Source organism: Beta vulgaris, chromosome 4, assembly GCF_026745355.1.
Source record: "Beta vulgaris subsp. vulgaris cultivar EL10 chromosome 4, EL10.2, whole genome shotgun sequence".
Lineage (NCBI taxonomy): Eukaryota > Viridiplantae > Streptophyta > Magnoliopsida > Caryophyllales > Amaranthaceae > Beta > Beta vulgaris.
The window spans coordinates 39,559,776-39,582,404 of record NC_079205.1 but is presented as its reverse complement, the minus strand read 5'-3'; the positions used below and the strand labels follow the sequence as shown (position 1 = coordinate 39,582,404).

The following is a 22,629-nucleotide window of genomic DNA, read 5'->3' as shown; positions in this document are numbered from 1 at the left end:
CCTCAAAATCCACCACTACAAAAAACTCACCAAATCCACCACAAAATCTACCACCACAAAAGCGGTTATTCCAAAATCAACGCCAAAATCACCAAAACGCCACTCCAAAGTTACAAAAACCACACTCCCAAAAAGCCTGTCACACCAAAATCAAAGGCTCCACCAAAACCGGTTGAGAAGTCTAAGCCAGAGGAGTCGGAGGAGATGAGTCAGAATCTGAAAAGGAGTCGGAGCCGGTGGGTGAGTCTGAACCGGAAAATCAGGAGATGGAGGAAGAAGAAGTTGAGAAGGAGGATGTTCTAGTTGAAAAAGGCAAAGAAGGTTGCTGCCAAGAAACCGCCATCAAAAGCGGTTAAGTCTGTTGAGAAGACGGTTACCAAACCCATCCCACAAAACAGCAGTCAAACCACCAACCCAAAATCTCTACCCTAAAATCACACCAAACCAGTGGAGAAATTAAAGAAGAAGGAAGGTGCTGATGTTGAGGGGGAAGTTCTAAGAAGGAGTATGTTAAGCTATTGAGCAAGGGCAAGGATAAAGACGGTTGCTAGGAAGGTGCTGAATCTTCCAAAGGCAAGGAGATTGTGCAGGAACCAGAACCAGACTGTTCCGCGACAAAAAGAGGAAGTTGCCTGCTATTGTTGCTGCAGAGGGTTCTAAACCCAAGAAAAGTAAGTCTATCACTCCCGAGCCTTTGTATGATTTGAGGGATAGGATTCTGGTTGGTTTTTTCTGTTGCCAAAAGTTGGGTTGATCAGAAGTTCTTGCATGAGGTTAAGGAAGCTTTAGCATTTCAGAAATGGTCTGTCTTGTTTGCAAAAGGACTTGATGTGTTTATGCCTTTAGTTGAGGAATTTTATGAACACCTGCATACTAAGGACGATGGGTCCTACTTTGCTTTAGTTAAGGGCACTCCCATTAATTTATCTGAGAAGCTTTTGGCTGAAATTCTCAAAGTCCCAAATAAGGGACTTGATGAGTACTCAAGGGAGAACTGGCCCACAGTTAACGGAATCACAGCAGAACAGATCCAGACCAGGTTGTTCACTGGTCCACCTGACCCTAAGCAGGGGTACACCATTGGCCACTTAAGGGAGCCAATCATGAGGATATTTCATACCATAGCCTCAAGATTGTGTTTCCCAGAGCATAAGGCCGCATGAGTGTACGGTTGATGGATAGTGTTCTCATATACTGTCTCATGGAACATATTCCAGTCAACCTCCCTACTATGATGCTGGGTCACATGATCTGCTGTGTGGAGAAGGCTAAGCATGCACTGCCCTATGGAGGATGGCTGACCTTAGTATTTCAGCATTGGAAAATTCGTATGGTGGGAGACTATGGTACATGTCTCATCTTACGAATCAGATTATAGGTCAGAAGGGCATGTCTATGCAGATGGTGTTCTGAAAATGAAGGGTGAAGCAAAGGGTGATGCAGTTGGTGCAGGGACCAGTACGGAATCAGTTCAGGCTACTTATGCCTTGGTCAAGCAGTTGAGTGACCAAAACTAGATGATGCAGAATATGCTGAATAGTGTTACTCAACTTTGCACTGCACTTCAGGAATCCTACAGAGAGTTGAGGTTCGCCTTGACAAAGCTGGTATTCAGGGTAGAGAGGATTCTGAGGCAAAGGAAGAGTCATCCAATGCTGCTGGTGATGAAGATGATGATGAACTGGTTTCTGAGGGAGAGAAAGAAGAAGAGGAGGAGGAAGAGAAAGGAGAAGAGGAGGAGGAAGAAAATGCAGAAGATGCTTCAGAGAATCTTGAGGAGGAAGAGAAAGGAGAAGAGGAGGAGGAAGAAAATGCAGAAGATGCTTCAGAGAATCTTGAGGAGGAAGAAGATGATGGGACTGAAAATGACTCTGGAGCTGATTGATTTCCTCTCTTTTCTTCTTATTCTATTTTGCTGCTAACCCCTCTCTTTTCTTGAACTTTACATCTGGTTACCCCCCTTCCCAAATTACAAAAACATTTGATCCTCTGTAATTTGGTCTACTACTGGTCTGTAATAACTATTATTTAGGACTTGTAGCTTTTGGTACTTTGCAGGAACACTGGTAGCATCAGCATCCCTAGAATGCTGTTTGAGCTGCCTATTTAGCATGAACTTCATATAATTGGTAGTTTTTCTACTGGTTGTGTTTTGTTATTTGTTCATTTGTTTGGTTCCTTGATCTATTTTGATGATGCCAAAAGGGGGAAACAGGTGTGAAGTTCACCTACTCTTAGGGGGAAGTGTTACAACCTGTGTGTGTTGTAGCAACGAGAACAAGGCTGAGTGCCTTGTTAGAGGTGACAGACCAGAAGTGGTCTAGAAGTGAGTGTATTCAAAGCACTTTATTTCTTTTCACCCTAATGACTTCGAAATAAGTCTGAACAACTACTGATGTTCTTCTTGCGAATGCATGTTTAAGTCTAAGAGCTCTGAGTCTAATTAGTATTTGCCTATGGTACTTAGAAACTCTTTCTTAAACTGCTGTCAGTTAGTTGTGAACTGGTGTACTTGTAAATGATGCTTAATCTGCAGGAACAGTACGAGACCAGTGCCTTGAGTTCTTATCTTAAGAATTCAATTTGTTTGAAAAAGTTCCCAAAACTAATGACGATATTATTTGCAGGAGGAACTTCAGGGTTTGTCATCATCAAAAAGGGGAAATTTGTTGAGTTCCCTGTTTTGAGTTTTGAATGATGACAAACCACATTGAACTATTATATTGCATGCATGTTTCTGTTTACTTGTGTAGGTGCCAAAGTACGAGTTCAATGGATAGAAAGACAAAGCTAGTGAAGCCAAGTCTTGAAGAATTGCATGAAGACCAAGATCAAGTTGTAGCATTTAGGTATTAGATGCAATGTAAGTGGTATAAAGGTTTGGATGCACTATAAAGCTTTGAAACTAGAGAGATGAGCTAGTTGTGGATGACAAGAAACCTCGGTTACTTGTCATACACAACTATAAGTAAAACTTGGTTGATTGAAACAGTCTGCGAACAAATCTGAACCAGTCCTCAAGGATTTACTTCATGCATTCGTATTTTAGGAAAGTTTTCTTTTCGCGCTTTTCGCGCGAAATTGATTTTCAAAATACACGGATGCATGGTTTGTTGTGTGAGCAAGATTTCTTAATTATGGTAAGTGTGTTATATGATTATATTAAGTATATTTTCCTTGGAATAATTTCCATATTTCCGAGGAAAATATACTCTCATAATATTATGTAACATTTACTTACCAAAGGCTTATTTAAGGAGTTTTTGCTAGCACACAAACCTTAAGCTTTTGCACGCATATTTTCAGAATACTGTACTCTAAGCAAAAGCACTTCATCTCTTGAACTCTCAAATCTAAGCATAAACCCGAATACCACATAGATCTTAAATTACTCTCATTCTAAGCGTGTAAGGTTGTTTGTTTTTGAGAGAAAAACTGGTTGTATTTGAGCATTCTGTGAGTTCAGTTTGCTGGGGAAGTTGATCGGGGATCAACTTCATTTGAACCATCATAGTTGGTGGTTGGGTCGAACTTCCATAGGTGGAAGTTGGGGAATCATCTTGTGCATAGGTGCATAGGTGATTGAGTGTAATTCTTTTGTTATTCTGAGTTGATTAATAAAAGAGTGAATGAGTGGAGGACGTAGACTTATTAGAAGTCGAACCTCGTTAAATCCTTGTGTTGTTTTTCATTGCTTTTATTTCCGCTGCTAGAGAACTGTTCTTTTACTGTTCTTACAATAATCGAAAAATATACAACATTCGGACAAACACTCAATTCACCCCCCTTCTTGAGTGTCTCTTGCACTTTCAATCTTCAGGCTTTGTATATCATGTCTCAACAATATCCCAGACTCCTTGTGCACCAAGAATTGTTTTCATTATGAGCGACCACTTATCATAATTTTCTTTTGTGAGTCTTGGATATTAAAAAGTCACGACATTATGTTTTGTTGCCATATTTAATAAAATGGCTCTTCATACCACTTTGTTAGAAGTAGGGTGGACTGACACACAATAATTTCACTCAATAAAATAGAGAGGAAAAACAAAGGCACTCAATATATAATATATAATCTCTCAATGTGTGTTTGTTGCATTTAAACAAATAATCTTCTACATATATATAAGTGAAGTAACTAAAAAACAAGGTAAAAGTTATCCTAATAATTCTTCCTAAAATGTCTCAATGTTTTCATATTAATAGTCTCTCTATATTTCTCTTGGTTTGTTGAGTATGAGGTGAGAAACAAGTTTAGTTATTTTTAACACCTTCATCAGTTCTCCTATAACCCATTCATCCTTCCATCTCTCTCGTCTTCTCTCTTCCCTGAATCCACAGCCACCATCTCTGTCCTTTCAAAAAGTAACCGCCAACCACCTATTTCCCAACCACCATCATCAAAGATGAAGCCAAGAAGGATCATGCGAAGAGATTGCGAAAAGATGAAGTGAAGAATGAAGAAACCAAGGGACAAAGAAGAGGTAGCATTAGCAAACATACAAAGATAAAAGGCGAAGAGACAAGAAGAGGAAGAAGCATCGTCACTGTCATTTTTTCAAATCTAGCGTTCGTAATTTTATTTTTTACCTAATTTTTTGTTTTTTGATTTTACTTTTGTAATTAGGGTTTCGTTTTTTGTAATTTAGGCTTTGGTTAAATTTCATTTTTTACAATTAGTTTGTCGTTACATTTCATCTTTGTAATTTAAATTGGTTTGTTTAATCCCTTGTTTTAATCTTGGTTGCCTGCAATTCTTTTATTTCTTTTATAATCAGACGTCCTCTTATATTTTGCTACTTAATTTCATTTTAGCTTGAGTTTTTCTCTTTTTAGTTTCTTTTTATGGATATTTCTTATTATTTCGTTTCTTTTTATTTTGGCTTCTTTGGCTGTAATTTTGGCTGAGTTGTTTTCTTGCGTTATTTGGTTGTGGATGGCTACTATTGTAAAATTGGCTTTTTTTAAAAAAATTCATATCCATACAAAATGGATCCCCTTTTTTCATAAAAAACGGATCAGTTAATCCACAATTGGTCCATTTTTTTTAGTGAAAATCAGATTAGTACTGGGCTAACTGATCCGATTTTCAATGGAATCAGTTGACTTTTTGTCGACTAATGCAAGCCCAACTAATCCGCTCCAAAAACTAATCAGTAACCCCTGTTTTGATCGAATTCGATGATGTTTTTTCCACTAGTGAAGGAAATGTGGTGCGCTGCTAATATCATCAAAAGCAGGCTAGAAAGATGGATTGGTAACAGCAAGAACATAAGAATCTTAAAGGATGAATGGGTCGAAGGTGGAGCTCCAAAGCTTCGGAGGAGACACGAAGTAGAGATGTTAGGCCATAATCAAGAACCCTATAAATTAGCTGAGCTAATGAGTGAAGAAAAGTAGTGGGATCATCAAAAGAGCTTCAATAATTTTTAAAAGAAACGTGAGAAGATTCCTAACGATCCATATTAGTGAGCTCCATGATGAGGATAGAATATATAAGATAGGAACAAAAATTGGGACCTACACAATGAAGTTGAGATATTGGTGACAAATATGTTCCACTATTATATGCATAAACATCCAAATGATCCAAACCCTTAAATCTCATGCAATAGAGTAAACATATATATAATCACCTTATTATTTTTCATTATTCTCTCACGTCTTAGAGTCTAAGATCTATTACACAAAATAAAAGGCATCAAGTGACAATTCATATTATTCAACTATGATTTGGTCCATTGATGATGATTTTTAGCATCTAATAAATGATTCAAGCATCACCCAATTATTTGAATGATACTTGAATGTCAAGCAATGCCATGAACTGACAAATAAGTTCTGGGTGGCCCTGCCACCCAGATCCTGTAACCAAGTTACCATCAGTGTAGCAACGAGATTTCGGCTTAGGTTCCAACCAAATTGCCTTTGCTAGTTCAACGTTGACCTTGGCACATGGGTGAGCAGTGCATTTCCTCCCCTGCAAATAAAAAAAAAAAGAACACTTGAGCTGCCAAATAATTGAAGATTATCATAGCAATTTCAATCTTCAAATATTAATTTGCAAACAATATGAAAACTATTGGATTACAATAATGAAATTCAGTACCCACTTGAAATTAGCGTCAAAGTTTCTACGCTTCCATTTTTCTTATTAGTATTACTATAAATTTTCAGATTCCCATAACCCAAAACACAGTACCCCTGATTCTCTTCTCCTACAACTCTCTCTCTCCTCGACAACAATCACCATTGTCGTAGGTGAGTTGCAAGCACTATTCCGTATTCAGGGATTACTTCATTTGAATCTTTATAGCTTTTTCTTGCAAAAAAGACATTAATTGTTCATGGAACGAGACCAAAATTTTGGTTCGGTTCCACTACGGTCAAACTAGCCATTTTTTCTTATTTCCTCCATGGTTGAACCGAAATTTTGGTTTTGTTAAGGCTAAAACATTCTTAGATTTTTATATTTTTTGACGTAAAAAAAGTTAAAACAAATATATAATAGGTATAAAAACACGGGTAATATTTAGTAAATATGGGCAGTAAATAGCAGGATCCTAAAAAATAAGAAAATATCATTTATTGTTATGTTTTTCACTTTCTAAATTACTCTTGAACAATAAAAGTTGAGCTTAGTAGTACATTAACAATTTTAGTTAATGGGAAATTAACAACTACTTTCAAACGTCTCGAAAAGAAATTTTGACAATCAAAATTGGACGAAAGGAGGATATACCAAAGTAAAAGCCACTATAGGATAAAAAGGGGTTAAAGTAGGAGAAAGAAATGGAGAAAAATTAAATTAATAATGTAATGATGGACCATATGATAGGGACATGAGAGGGTAAAAAGGAAAAAAAATCCAAATAAGGAATAAGTAAAAGAAGGAAGATCTTTTGGAAACGCACTTAAACGGAAAGAAGGAAGATCTTTAGGAATCGGAGGGAGCAATGTGCTATTCTTATAGTTATTTTTATATATATCTAAAATAAATAATATGTTATCATTCATTTAAATAAATATATTCTCATAAGTTTTAAAGCTATATTGTTAATAGATCTTATTTCAATGTATATATCAATCGCTCTCCAGTGGTATAAAATTATAATATTCCAAATTGTACAGAAAAAGTTATATTTAATTTATATATTATACTTCCTCTGTTTCTAAATAAGTGCAACATTTCTTGTTTTCACGTTTGCCAATACATTATTTTAACCATTAATATCTTTAATTATCAATAAGTAAAAATTATAAAAAGTTGATATTAAAAAATTTCACATTTAGACGAATCTAACAAGATCCCACATGACTATGTTTTTCCTAAAATGTAAATCACCAAAGTTAATTAAAGTTTAAACTGTGAATAGTAAACACTATGCAAATGTTGCACTTATTTAGAAACGGAGGAAGTAATAATTAGGTTATTTATTCAAAATCAAAATCTAATCTTCATTTATCCAAAGCTTTATATCTATTCAAATATTAATTTTAGAAAATAAAATAAAATAATGATATGACATTTTTAGGTGGCGCTCTCTATAATATTCTAAGGTTATTGTTTTAAATCAAACTCTAATTTTATCATCATTCAAAATTCTAATACATATGTAATTTTATCGCTATAAACTTTGTTTTTCTTGTAATAACAAAGTTTCTTAATGAATTTTGTTCACTACTAATTTTGGTTCAGTTGAGAAAGAATTAGATGTTAAAAGATAATATGTTTTCACAAGTTGTAAAATTATACAGTAAATGGATCTTATCTTTAAGCATATATTGAGCGCCTTTTAAATGGTACAAAAACTATAATATTCAGAATTAAGTAGCAAAAGTTATATACAATTACATAATATAGAATTTTAGTTTGTTTATTCAAAACCAAACTTTAATATTCTCTTATCCAAAACTCGTATTTACGTATATGAAGATTATTTCAAGCACACTCTAATGGTATATAAACTATAATATTTTGAACTTCGAAGAAAAAGTTATATACAATTTGCATAACATAATAATTTCGATTGTTTATTCAAAATCAAAGTCTAATTTTTACTTATCCAAAACCCGTTATATGTATTTATATCTATATAAAAATTTATTTTTGTAAAAAATAAAAATGAAAATTATTCACATGACAATCCTCTGTGGCGCGCTCTATGCTCCCGAAATCTTTAGGACGACCCTATGCTCTCGAAAAGTTTATCCTTTATATATTCATTAGCTGTTGAAACCCGTGCAATGTACAAGTAGTTTCTTTATGTGATAAAAATATATTCGTATGTCAGTACTTGTGATAATACTCCCTCCGTCCCAAAATATAGTTCCTATTTCCATTTTGGATGTCCCAAAATATAGTTCCCATTTTCATATTTAGTTCCACATTTTTCCGTAATTTGCCTAGAAAAATCGTGTCCCATCATTTATTTGCTTCTTGAATTTTGTTTTTTTCTTTGTTTATTCAACCAAAATGTTACAATTAATACTCTTTCACCAATTATCTCCATTCTCTCTCCTAAAATCATCTTTTCCCATACAACATTTATTTAAATAAACAAAAAATCTTTATTATCCCAGCTTGCATAAATTACCGTAAAAAAAGGGAAATGGGAACTATATTTTGGAACGGAGGGAGTAATTACTTTGAAATTCAAACAAAGTTCCAATCTGTAAAGGATATTAAGACTACATTTCTGTATCAACTAGTTTTATATGCACGCGATGCGTGCGGAAATATGTAGAATTTTTTTTTAGGAGATGTAAAAAAATAAATTAATTGTTAATTATATTTAATAAATTAGGGATATTTGAATTATTGATGGTTTTCTTTTTTGTAATGCCTATTTTTATTTTTAAAATTAATTAGGTTGTTTCTTTTTTTATTTTTTAATTAAAGTAAGTAGTTAGAATAGAGATGTAGTGAGGGTAAAATGGGGTTTCTAATATTTTGGTGTCCTACTCGATTTTTTTCGACGTATGTAAAAGTCTGAATTTGAACATCAGACATACAAAGTATAATTGTTTTTAGTTATAAAATTTAATTGATTTAGTCTCTCACCAGTCTTTTTTTTTTTTTACTTTTCAAAGTTAAATTCTATGAACAAAATAGACATTTTATTGAATTTATCTATGATTTCTAATATTATAATTTTTTAGTTGATTTTTGAATTAAGTACACTACTTCATATATTGTGAAGAAAGTGGACACTTGGATTTCAAGTCAAATTTTTGTGAGTATGTACTGACGTTGTAGTGTATTGGTTGTAAGTTATTTTTTTGGTTTTATAAAGTTAACTCATTTGAGTGATTTGTATAACGTAAATTATGCAATTATATGATTTTAGTTGACTTCTGAGTGATTGTTATAATTTTATTTCCACTATTTTTATTTGAATCTCCCTTTGGTTTGTAAGTGAATTTGTAATTTAGAAAAGAAAAAGGGTAAAATAGTCTCTTCATTCGGGGACACCATATCTCCCCCTTCCCTTATATAATAGAGATAATAGAGATGATTTTTGAGAACAATGATTTGTAAGTGAATTTTGTGAGTGTTTTTGTATGTATTGACGTCCTAGTATATTAGTTTTATTTTGTAAGTTAAATATTTTGTTTTTGTAAAAAGTTTCCCGATCATTTTCGTGATTTTCGTGATTTTTTGTGATTTTCTCAATTCTATGAGTGATTTGTAAAGTTTCCTGATATAAGTGATTTTTGAATGATGTTGAAATTTAATTTCCGGTGGCTTTGTTAGAACCCCCATTTTAGTATTGACATTCCTTTTGTAATTTAGAAAGGGAAGGAGGGTAAATTAGGCAATTCAAAAGAGGACACCATTGCTCCCCCTTCCCTTATGTAATAGAGATTACACTGAGTTTTGACCATAATTTATAATTACCTACTTTTTCATATGTACACAATAATTGAACCGAGCAAGGTTACTGGCTACATACCACCTTGTAATTATTGTTATCTTCTTATTTCTAATTTGAAAACCCTAAGAATAATTGAGACAAATAAATTGAATAACAAAAAAATATAACTTTGAATATGGCTTAAAGAATGGGATTATGGGAAAGTACCTTGAGAACATCAGCTGCAGCTAAAATCAGTTGTCCATAGCCAATAGATGCAATTGGTTTTGCAAGGTCCACGAATTTCTGAACAAGGACTAGAACTTTATCATCTAACGCATAGTATTCCGGTGCTCGGCCTCCCGCAATAACAAGACCGTCATAACACAAGGGGTTTATACCATCAAAATCAGCTGTCATTCGAAAATCCAGTCCAGGTTTTTCGCTGAAATTTGAGTTATCACCTTCATATTCATGTACTGCAGTTGGGCAAAACTTATCTTTTGTCTTATTAGAACAAACTGCATGAACTTCGCATCCTACAACTTGTAGTGACTGAAAAGGGACGATACCATCATATTCGGCCATTGAATCCTACATTAGGATTTTATAAATTGTTAAGAATATAACCCATATGTGAGTTGGTACTAGTTGTGCCACATTGAAATAATACAAAGAGAATGACTAGCATATAAACTCGCTACTCCACCTATTTCCGGTTGGTTATAGAACGGAACCTAAGCTTGTATGTAGTCAAATTGTTGGTGTGGACTAATGTTAGGCCCACTGGAATTTACTAGAAATCATAATGTTATTAATTTTGAGTAGTATTTTGTTTGAAATTTTTCTGTTTTCTTTTCTATTACCATTTCTAGTTTGCACTTAATATCTCTAATTGTGTTTAGTAAAAATTATATAAATTCATGATTGTCAGCTAACAATGTTAAGATTAAGCTTTGATAATCTTGTGTTTCCTAACTCGAAGAGTCGCAGAAATTATAAAAACACTCATAATCTGCAAGCATAACTATATTTAGAGAATACTTACCCCACCAAGCAACAAGATTCGTTTCTTACTCCCAGTTATGAGACCTCCTAAGGCTTTTATGAACAGTCCAATGTATTCAGGGTGGCTGGCGTAGAGAGCAGCAGTTATTAGATTGCCATCAACCACACAAGCTTCCCGACTTTCGGGTTCAACCCACTGCGCACCAGCTGCATGAGCCACAGGCCTCATAGTTGGAAATCCTGTACATTTACGGTCTCGAATGCTATTTGGATCAGCAGCTGTAAGAAGTAATAATGCATGGCATATCGCCGCGATTGGCTTCCTACATGATAAAAAATTGCGAACTACATCTCGAACTAACTCAAATGTTGCAAGATATTCAGGTCCTCTTGCCCCTGGAATGATCAACCCATCATAACTTGTTACCTCAATGTCGTCAAAGGTGGCATTGAGTATAAAGTTGTGCCCTGGTAATTCAATGTAAGTCTGAAAAGAAAGGAAATAAACATAGTCAACATATCAAAATTCACAATTCACAATTCATAATTCATAATTCACAATTCAAAGTTCAGAGGTTAATTTGCCTCACTCGCAGTTAAGTATGAAAATATCAATCATTTTTCACTTATTTAAAAAAATTCACTTTAAGTTCTTTTGTTTTTATGAGATGATTCAATCCCAAATCTTGAATACGCCTTACGGCACACTATCTTCCGCCTTACATTTTTTGCTATCACCACCCACCTCGCCATCATGAGAGGCGAAGCTGGCGGCGAACAACCCCACCCACAACCTACCCCCACGCCCCCCATGCTGCCTTCCATCCGACACAGGTTGTGAGCAACATAAAGAACGAACAAGATCCCAATCATACTTGATCGCAAAAAATCTCAATATTCCAATTGGGTAGAACTCTTTGAAATAAATTGTCATGCTGCAACGTTTTAGACCATATTGACCCCAGAGCCACTTCTGACATGACTCCTAACTCAAGTATTCTCATGCCCTTATTTAATGTAAGCACTAATAATCATATTATTGTTAGTAATGGGCACCGCATTCCAGTAACGGGTTATGGTCAAACCACCCTTCCTCAAACTCCCCTTGCCCTTCGTGATGTCCTCCTAGCTTCACAAATTATTAAAAACCTTATTTCCGTCGAAAATTTACATCTGATAATTCTGTGTCTATAGAGTTTGATCCTTTTGGTTTTTTTCTGAAGAATCTCAAAATGAGAAAAATTGTAACGAGATGCAATAATTCGAGCGACCTTTATCCAGTCACCACTAACACTCCATATACATGTCTTGCTACTTCCCTCACAGCCATCTGTCCATCGACATGGCATAACCGCCTTGGCCATCCTGGAGCTCAACCTTTAAGTTTTCTTAGGAGCAATAATTTTATACAATATAATAAGGAGTATTCCTTCGAGTTTTGTAATTCATGTCCTATTGGGAAACATGTTAGTCTTCCTTTTGTTCGTTCTAGTAGTAGTACTTCATGTGCCTTAGGTATAATTCATGATGATTTATGGACCTCCCCTATACCTAACATTGATGGTTATAAATATTATGTAGTTTTTCTTGATGATTTCACTCATTATCTATGGACTATTCCCTTGAAATACAAATCTGAAACTTTCCAATATTTTCTCAACTTTCAACAATATGTCCTCACTCAATTTGAACGTGCCATCAAATCTTTTCAAAGTGATCATGGCCGTTAATTTGATAATGATCCATTTAAACTATTTTGTGTCCAACACGGCATCACTTTTCGCTTCTCATGTCCCCAAACCTTATCTCAAAATGGCAAAGTTGAACGCATGATCCGCACTATGAATAATACTATTCGCACACTGTTATTACATGCATCTATTCCTAACAAATATTGGGTGCATGCTTTAGAAACTACTACATATCTCCTAAATATCTTACCTACAAACTCACAAACACTACCACTACTCAAGCCTTATTTTTCATTACCCCGTCATGTGATCATCTTCGTGTTTTTCATTGTCTACATTTTCCCAATCTCACGGCCACTTTTCCTAATAAACTAGCACCTCACTCCACTCCATGCATTTTTTAGGATATCCTCGAAAACATCGTGATTATCGTTGCCTTGACCTCGCCACTCACAAAATTATAATTATATAATTTCTCGACATGTGCTCTTTGATGAAACACAATTTCTTCTAGCCCAACAGCAGCACCTCTCTCCTTCTTCATATAATTTTTTGGGCCCTCATGAACCATCCCTCGTGCTGAACCCCCTACTTTACCACCCTGGCCAAGCGCCCATCCCCCCTCTTTTGTTTCGGCCCAGCCCGCACAATAAATGCGCCCCCTGGCCAACGCGTTTCATCAGCCCAAACTCCTCCTCCTCCGATTCGCGGTCCACGCACAACACCCAATCATGTGTTGTCCACCCCAGTTACTCCCCCTACCTGGTATACTCCACCTCCTAGCAGAGTTGTGGCCCCCATTCGGCCCACCAGATCGGGCCCTCCATCCCCATGAGTCCTCCGTAGCCACCATGGCATTCTAATGCCTATCTCACGTTATGCCCTCGCCGTCTCATGCTCCCACTTTAGCTCAATCTCCCCTTCCCAAAAATCATATACAAGCCTTGGCTGACCCAAAATTGAGTGCGGCCATGCAAGAGAATTTGGTGCTTTAATTAAAAAAAGGACTTAGGTCTTGGTACCTAGGCCTAATACGTGGGGGTGAATATTGTTAATTGTGTGTGGCTTTTCAAACATAAGTTGAAATCTAATGGTGAACTTGAAAGGCACAAAGCTCGACTTGTTTATGATGGCAGGTCTCAGGAAATTGGTTTTGGTTGTGATGAAACATTCAATCCTGGTCAAACCATAGACCATTCAGACTGTCCTTAGCTTAGCTATGGCTCGCAAGTGGTACATTCATCAACTTGATGTTAAAAATGCCTTTCTTCATGGTGATCTTCATGAGACCGTTTATATGCATCAACCTTCAGGTTTTGTTGATTCTCGCACACCTCATTATGTTTGCCGCCTGCACAAGGCTCTCTATCGCCTTACACAGGCTCCTCGTGCGTGGTATCAACGTTTTGCTACTCATCTCTTACACATGGATTTTATTATCACCAAGAGTGATAATTATCTCTTCACTTTTTCACCATGGCTCAGACACCGCATATTTACTTTTGTATGTTGATTATATTTGGTTGGTTACTTCTTCTGATGTCTTGCGAGAATGGATCATTGCTCAGCTTAAAATTGAGTTCCCGATGTCGGATTTGGCCCCTTGAGTTATTTTCTGGGTATTGCAGTCACCCGGTCACCATCTTATATGCTACTATCGCAACATAAATATGCACAGGAAACTCTAGAGCGCGTGCATGGCTATGTAAGCCCGCCGTTACTCCTATAGACACTAAGTCTAAACTTAGTGCCGATGCTGGCCCTTAGTTTCATGATCCTACCTTATATAGCAATCTTGCAAGTGCTCTTCAGTATGTCACTTTTACTCGTCCTCATATTTCTTATACTGTTTAGTAGTTTTGTCTGTTTATGCACGACCCTAGGGTCTCTCGTTATGATGCATTAAAACGGATCATGCGCTACATTCAGGACACTATTGATCATAGGTATATCTTTCTTCTTCCCACTACAACAAAAAGCTTCATTTACGACCAAAAATTACGACCACACGCGTTTCTGGTCGTAAATAATAAGCAATAACGACCAGTTCTTCAACTAGTCGTAAATAGTATAAATTATCTACGACGAGGCGGAATTCTGGTCGTAAAAGCCAATTTCTCGTCGCAAAAAAATAATAATTACAACGAGTTTGAAATATGGTCGTAAAAAATCAAAATTTTGAAATTTCGCTGAAAATATCAGCGGGATTTAATGCCGCGTTGGATCCGTTTTTGCAATTATCTTATCCTCAATTCCTCCCACCACCGACACTATCTCCTCTAATTTCCCCAAAATTCTCTCTCCTCTCTCATTTTCTCATCCTCCCATCTCTCTCCTCTCTCATTCAATACCTTCATTCTAACCTCCATAACCACTGAAATTCTTTTCTTCTTTTTTTCTTTTTCTCCATTTTTGTCTTCTTCTTCTGAGCATTTTTTCTGGGATTTTTTCAAAATTCGTTCATTTGTTCGATTTTTTGGGTTTTTTTTGGGTTTAATTAGTGGGTTAATTGGTTCAATTTTGTGGGATTTGGGGGTCCAAATTAATTGGGGTTTTGGTCGATGTTCATGGTTCGAAATTCGTTGTTGAATTTCGTAATTAATTGGAATTTTGTTGAATGTTCATGGTTGATTATTGAAATTATTTGCCATTTTTTTCCTTCATTTTGTTACTGATTTTGGTCTTTTTGGGTATTTTGTTTTTGATTCGAAAAGGGGGGGTTCAAGAGGGTTGAAGGGGGTTTCGAAATGGGTGGTTTTAAGGGGGGTTTCGGGGGTTCTAAGGGAGGGGTTGAAATGGGGGGGGGTTCAGGGGTGGGCTCGAAGGGTGGGTTCAAATAAGTGGGGGTGGTTGGGGGGGGGGGGGGGGTTTGAATCAGTGGGTGGTGGTTGGGCTGGGCGGTGTGGGTGTTTGGGAAAAGTTGATTCAAAATTTTCTGTGTTCATTTTGGAAAAATTGGTTCATTTGTTGATGTTGTTTTTGGGTTCAATGTTGTGAAGATGTCTGGGAAAAATTGGTTCATTTGTTGACAATGTCGTTTCCAACCCTATTTTCTGGGTTCAATGTTGTGGAGATGTTTGGGTTCAATTGTTGATTTCGTTTCCTTGTTGATTGCAGATGAACGATGATGAAGCATGATGATGAACAATGATGAAGCGGAATGATGAACGTTGATGAAGGATGATGATGCGGAATGATGAAGGTTGATGAATGATGAAACCAAGAAAAGCCATAACATAATTAATTTTGTTAATTTTTTTTGTATAAATTTAAGTTTTTAGATTTTATCTTTTCTTTTGATTTATTGTACCAAATTCATCAAAATTATTAATAAAAATAGTTTATTAATTTAATGCTTTTTATTATTTTATTTATGACAATGTTGTTTATTTGCTTAACATTAAATTGTAACTACTTAAATTTAATTATTTTTGTTTAAATAAATTGAAATAAAAGCAAACAAATTATAATATTCAATTGATCAGATTAGCAACTCTAAATACTTGCCAATTTTTTTTTATATTTTTATTTAGCAATTACGACCGGATTTTCTTGTCGTAAATGCTAACTAATTGCAACGAGAACTAAATCTCGTCGCAAAAGAGCAATTACGACGAGCCACTTAAACTGGTCGTAAATGCCAGTTTTTATTTTGCGACGAAGCCTTTTACGACCACCGACGACCACACGCTTTTTTGGTCGTAAAAGGCCTTTTGCAACCAGTTTTGAGCTTTTTACGACCGGAAATCTGGTCGTAAACGGCAGTTTTTCTTGTAGTGTCCATACGTCTGATCACTTATACTGATGTTGATTGGGGTGGGTGCCGAGACACTCGTCGTTCTACCTCCGGATATTGTTGCTTTTTTAGGGACAAACTTATTTCCTGGTCCGCTAAGTGTCAGGCTACTCTTTCTCGCTCTAGTGTAGAGGCAGAATTTCGAGGCGTCGCTAATGTTATAGCTGAATCTTGTTGGTTGCGCAACTTACTACTAAAGTTGCGTTGTCCGCTTCGTTAAGCTACACTTGTCTATTGTAATAATACCAATGCTATTTATTTGTCCAGCAATCATGTTCAGCATCAACGCGCCAAACGTGTTGAATTAATTGGATTTCACTTTGTTCGGAAAAAGGTTGCTTTAAAACAAGTTTGTGTTCTACATGTGCCCACTCGATACCAGTTTGCAGATATTTTCACCAAAGGCTTTCCCAGACAATTTATATATATATATAATACAATCTCTTCATATCAAGGAGTTTTACATTATCTAACAATATCCACAAATTTATGACAACTTAGGCAAAATACAAGAAGGGACTTTGTAACTAACCCATCTATCTCAACTCTAGCAATCAGCCCATTTGCAAGGCCCAGTTATGAGGAGGGGAGAGAGAGGGGCCGGTAAACTCCTCACAAGTACTACTGCACTAGTGCACTACTGGTGATGGTGAGACCTGAAACTCAAACTTTGGGATCCCCAAGTCACCAAGTGGAGTTCCATGATATAACATCTAATACGTTATTGTCACTATAATAACTATATGTTTCCATGTTAATTAGAAAATCTCATTGTTATTTAATACACATGAGAACGTACTAGACTACATTATTTCACACAATAAAATATCACATTATACATGTCATTGTAAAGATAAAATTAAAAAAAACATATAGTATAATTTATAAGACTAGTAAGTAGTAAGGCTATGCTAAATTCACCTTTTTTTTATTTATTTCAGATCTGAAAAAATACATTGAGATCAGATTATATAAGTTCAGATCATGCTTATATTTAAAAACTTATTATTATTGTTATTATTGTTGTTTTTATAATTATTATTGGTATCATGATTATTATGATGATTATTATGATTATTGTAATTATTATTATTGTTGTTCTTGTTGTTCTTGTTGTTATTATACGATTACTATTACTATTAATACTACTATTTACTAGTACATTTGTTCAAAATGATTAATTATTATTGTCGTTGTTACACTTATTAATTATTAATATTGGTAATTATTATTAGTATCGCTGACATTATTATGAATGCCATTGATGTAACTATTTCAAGCTATTTGTGTTGAAGAATAATGTTCTTTTGACATTAGTACATGTTTTATTTTATATTTTTTTTCTAATTAACAATTTTGATATGCTATGTTCTTGTTGATGTTGTACATGTAAACAACAATGTCAATAGTATATGATGTTTTATTTTGTTTTTGGACAATTTTGAAGGAATAATATAAAGTTTATATTACTATTTTGTATAAAATATGAGCAGCATGGGATAACCTAATGGTGTTAGCATCACCTTCAAATCTTCCCCTACAAGGGATTTCAACTTATCTTTAAAAATAAAGTTTATATAAAACAAGATAACGATATAAGAAGAATATTGAATAATTTTATTCAAGATCATATGTTTATATATATTTATAGGTTTATTTATAATAAAAAAAAAACAACTGATTGATATAACTAGAACATGTTATTAGTTAAATCCAAACATGTCGTCAATATAAAATAAGATTTATCTTTTATTTCTAGAATATGTTCTTTAAATATGTTTTCTATGCTCTTTCAGTACATGTTCAAGTAGGGTGTAAGTTGACATGAACAAGGATGTTTACTTATTATTTATTTAAACGAATATTATTTTTCAAAGTTGACATGAACAGGGAGGGTGTAAGTTGAAAAGAATGTTCAGCGCAATTGAATGTTCAGTGCATATTGCTATTATTAATTTAGATGAACACGAATGGGTTAGGCAAGCGATTTCAGATTCGGTAGATATGGGTTAGGCAGGCGAGTTTCAGGTTTGGTAGATATGGGTTAGGCATGTTTTCGGATTGGATTGAATACAAATCTAGTTATAGAGATTGCCGGTAGGGTTCCTATAAAAAAAAGAGAGAGATTATCGGTGGAATTAGGGTCGTATATGAGTCCGTGACACCTTTCTATCAACTCGGTATTTCTACTTCTCATATAAAATTATTTGTATTCGTATATACATAACTATTGTTTCATTTTTAGTAATATTATATAATGATCATATTAGTGACATATATATAATTTAACCTAAAACATTGGCAAATTTTAGATAAACATTGGTACTAGAAACAATATTCAATTACAACAAATCAAAGATATTGAAGTTGATAGGAAGTAAACACTTATGTTATGTATATAATATTTTTAATTAATTAATATATTAAATATATTATACAATTCGTCTTATAAGATATTGCCTACTTTAAGTTTAAAATTAGGTGACGGTTCAAGCTCAATTGTAAGCAGAGAACTAGACCACCTTTCTGAATACAATAACTAGTTTAATCTGCTCCGTAATTATATTTTTTAATCCATTTCACAGCTAGTTTCATCCATTCGATAAGACTAGCGGGGTTATTTTTTAAATGTGTGTTGTACTTCGATATTCAAAGGAAAAGAAAAGGACATGAGAATGGACGACTAGGTTTATGTGAGATATATAGAGATAATGTTAGGTAAGCAAGAGTGAGATGAAGTGAGTTTGTTAGGAAAATGTATCCTTGAATTTGTCTAAGTCTATTATACTGATTTGTGTATTTTATATTTGAAAAATATCCTTCTTCATGATTTATAAAATTTTGGGTCGACCGGGTCAGTTCGTGTCCAATTCTGACGTAAAACTTTTGCTGCCCGTTTGGTAGTCGTTAATAAATTGCGGTAATGGGAATGAATTTTAAGTGTAATTTTATTAGGGAAGCAACCTTAAAATCTCCATGGGGAGGCACTTTTTCTCCATGGGCAAGCAATCTCACCCCTAAACTTGAGTTTTTGTCTCCAAGGGGAAGCAATTTTCATTACCACTCATTACCACCCTACAAGGTGGTATTGAATGGGAATGAAAATTCAAGAAGGAAAATGGACACTTTAGGATAAATTAGCATTACCATAGTAATGGACAATGATATTTTTCACAAATTTACACACAAATTCATTCCCATTACCACCATTTATTACTACCAAACGGGCCGTTGGGGATCATCTGGTTCGGTCATTCGAGTTTTGGGTTTATAACTCCTGATCAAAAACCATGAAAATTGGGTTGGATTTGACTGAGTCATTTTTCAACAATTCTAGGTATATATGGCAAGGTGATGTTGAGTAAGCATTCTTACCCTTAACCAGTCAGGAGTAGGAGGTGGGAACATCTGGAAAAAAATGAAAAAAAAAATAGCATAAGAGATTAATATAAAATTAAGAAGATAACTTCATGTGAATATATACAAATATATTAAAAGGCGTGCATAAACACCCAGTTCATTTAATCTATGTACAATAAAAAAATTTAGAAAGGGCATAATATAGGGTTTGATCCCGAGACCTCAAGTATATATACTAAAGTCTTTACCCTTAGGCGTGTTTTCACCGTAGCCCTTCCATTTTTTTCCACTAGTGTATGATTATTTATTGGGAAATAAGTTAAAAGTATGCCAAGAAAAAATAGATGAAAAGAAGAGTATATTGCAAAATGACCACCTATTAGAAACGATTTAACTATTGTCGCAATGGTTGGAAAAGGGGTCTCACAATCACTAGGTCAACATCGATCTTCTATTGTATAACAATTAGGCATAAATCGAAACCTCACACAACCAAGACCCTTTAGAAGTGGGGGGAAGGTCAGTCGATCCCTCCTGCAAAGTGGCTCCAGTAGTGGAGATTGATATAAACCTGCACTAGACTAAATAGGCAAATACTGCTTGATTTTATACCGATTTATTTGAGATCTTATACTATTTAATACCTATAGGCTATACATCACCATTCTCCATAATTATTTTCTTTATATTTATATTTTGTCAAAAAACCTTTTTTTAATTTCTACCAATCTGGCACCCGAGGAGGATAACAACAAGTATGAGCGAAGAAAGAACAGTGACAACCGACAAGTGATTCAAGATGCACAACCCACACGATTCCGCATCCAAATCAATAAACTTGAAACAACCCAGATTTATTATGTAAGCGGAAGTATAATGAAACATCACCAAATTTTACCATGGTAAATAAGCGGAGTTCTAGTCAAACGTCCCCAACTTTTGGCTAAGGGTCAAAAGTATACCCTCATGATGTTTGAAGATAACGTAGCTATCCTAGTTAATAGAATATCGTGTATGATATTATTGTGGTGATAAAGACTAGCATTAAGAGATGTGATTAAAGTTAATAAGTCAAACTTAAGAGATATAATCATATAATTATTTAATGTAGAACTAATTAGTAGTTAATGTTTAGAAAGGCTTCACAAACCTTGTATTATAAATACGTGCTTTAATGCGATAAGGGGAACCAATGCTAAGATTGGTATTAGTTATGAAAAAGTTCTATTCCTCCCTTTGGAAAATGGAAAGTTGGCCATTTTTTCAAATAAAACAAAGAATATTACCTGAGAGTCAGAGCTATATGCTTTGTATTTAACAGTGCGGCAAACATCACCAGCCATTTTACCCGGGCAAACGGCATCAACTTGGACACCATAAGCTTGAAGTGCCTGAAAGGGAACAATAGCCTGTTCCATATTTTTTCCACAATTAATAATAAAGTAAAAAAAAAATACTCTACTATACATAATACTAGCCATTATTATGTATGACATTACATGGAGGATACCAAATTTTAAAAAAAGGAAAAAGAAAAAAAAAGAACTAATTGCTTTATTTAAATGTAAGAGGAAAATAAAAAAGTTCCACATTTAAATTAAACAGCAGTTTTTGGAGAAAAACAAAATACAAAGACATTTCTACTATACAATTTATTTTAATTGTTTATATACTTTTGCACGCGTTGCTTGCATATAAAACTAATACGATAACTACAAAAGTTCCAAAATATAGTTCCCATTTCCATTTTGGGTGTCCCAAAATATAGTTCCCATTTCCATATTTAGTTCCACATTTTTCCGTAATTTGCCTACAAAAATCGTGTCCCATCATTTATTTGCTTCTTGAAATTTGTTTTTTCCTTTGTTTATTCAACCAAAATGTTACAATTAATGCTCTTTCACCAATTATCTCCATTCTCTCTCCTAAAATCATCTTTTCCCATACAACATTTATTTAAATAAATAAAAAATCTTTACTATCCCAACTTGCATAAATTACCGTGAAAAAAGGGAAATGGGAACTATATTTTGGAACGGAGGGAGTATATAATATGATAACTACAAAAGTTTAGCTCATGCACAGTATTTGTGAAATATATCAGAGAAATTGATGAACCTCATAGTCTTCCATGGCATCAGCACATAGCATCAGCACTTTTTTCTGAGGTTTGGAGCATGCCATTGCTATATTTTCCTGCTATAGAGGAGCTTATTTTATTGAGAGACTTTGAACTAAAACTTGTATATCAGAGTGAGTGCAATTTTCCGTTTCGGGGAGTTCAATATATAACAATTAACAAGAGGACAATACACCCAATACAGCTATGCACCGTACACGTCCAGGCTGTATCACGTGTATATTGTTTTTCATGTCTCGTATAGTCGTATTAGGGTCTCTAAGGGTGTGTTCTGTTCAACTTAAAAAATTAAGTTTTAGGTCCAATAAGTTCAGATAAGTTGCAATAAGGTCTAATAAGGGCAATAAGTTCCAATAAGGTCCAATAAGTTCCAATCAGGTGCAATAAGTTCCAATCAGGTGCAATAAGTTCCAATAAGTTCCAATCAGGTCTAATAAGGTCCAAATAGTCAATGTTTAATAAACATTTGTATTATTGTCCATTATTTTGTTATTCATAATTTCATATCACTATTAGCTGATTATGTTATTATTAGAATTTTAATTAAAGTACCACAATGATTATATAGTATTATACTTGTATTAGTTTCTATTATTTTAGTATTTATTTGTATTACGTCTATTATTTTATTATTTATTCGTATTATGTCTATTATTTTATTATTTATGTGTATTATGTCTATTATTTTATTATTCATATTACTATTAGCTGATTATGTTATTATTAGAATTTTTTATTAAAGTACCACAATGTATAGTATTATACTTGTATTATTGT

At 34.4% G+C, this 22,629-nt stretch overlaps 1 protein-coding gene across 1 annotated transcript; it reads right to left on the bottom strand.

Annotated features, from left to right (window-relative positions):
* Positions 1–5,612: 5,612 nt before the first annotated feature.
* On the bottom strand, positions 5,613–21,960 carry LOC104891256 (protein DJ-1 homolog D). Its single transcript, XM_010676922.4, has 6 exons — positions 21,831–21,960; positions 20,999–21,121; positions 19,728–19,760; positions 10,906–11,352; positions 10,086–10,451; positions 5,613–5,980 (listed from the first exon to the last, which is right to left on the bottom strand). The coding sequence occupies exons 1-6, from the start codon at positions 21,894–21,896 to the stop codon at positions 5,789–5,791; spliced, it is 1,227 nt and encodes a 408-aa protein (XP_010675224.2). The 5' UTR covers positions 21,897–21,960; the 3' UTR covers positions 5,613–5,788.
* Between the last annotated feature and the right edge of the window lie 669 nt (positions 21,961–22,629).

What these genes read in the sequence shown, in the direction of transcription:
- LOC104891256 (XM_010676922.4), bottom strand. Translation starts at nt 21,896, where the DNA reads ATGGCATGCTCCAAACCTCAGAAAAAAGTGCTGATGCTATGTGCTGAT. An exon ending in ATGCCATGGAAGACTATGAG is followed by an intron (nt 21,122 to 21,830) that starts GTTCATCAATTT and finishes AATATGGAACAG; the next exon opens with GCTATTGTTCCCTTTCAGGC. An exon ending in CTGCAGCTGATGTTCTCAAG is followed by an intron (nt 5,981 to 10,085) that starts GTACTTTCCCAT and finishes TTTTATTTGCAG; the next exon opens with GGGAGGAAATGCACTGCTCA.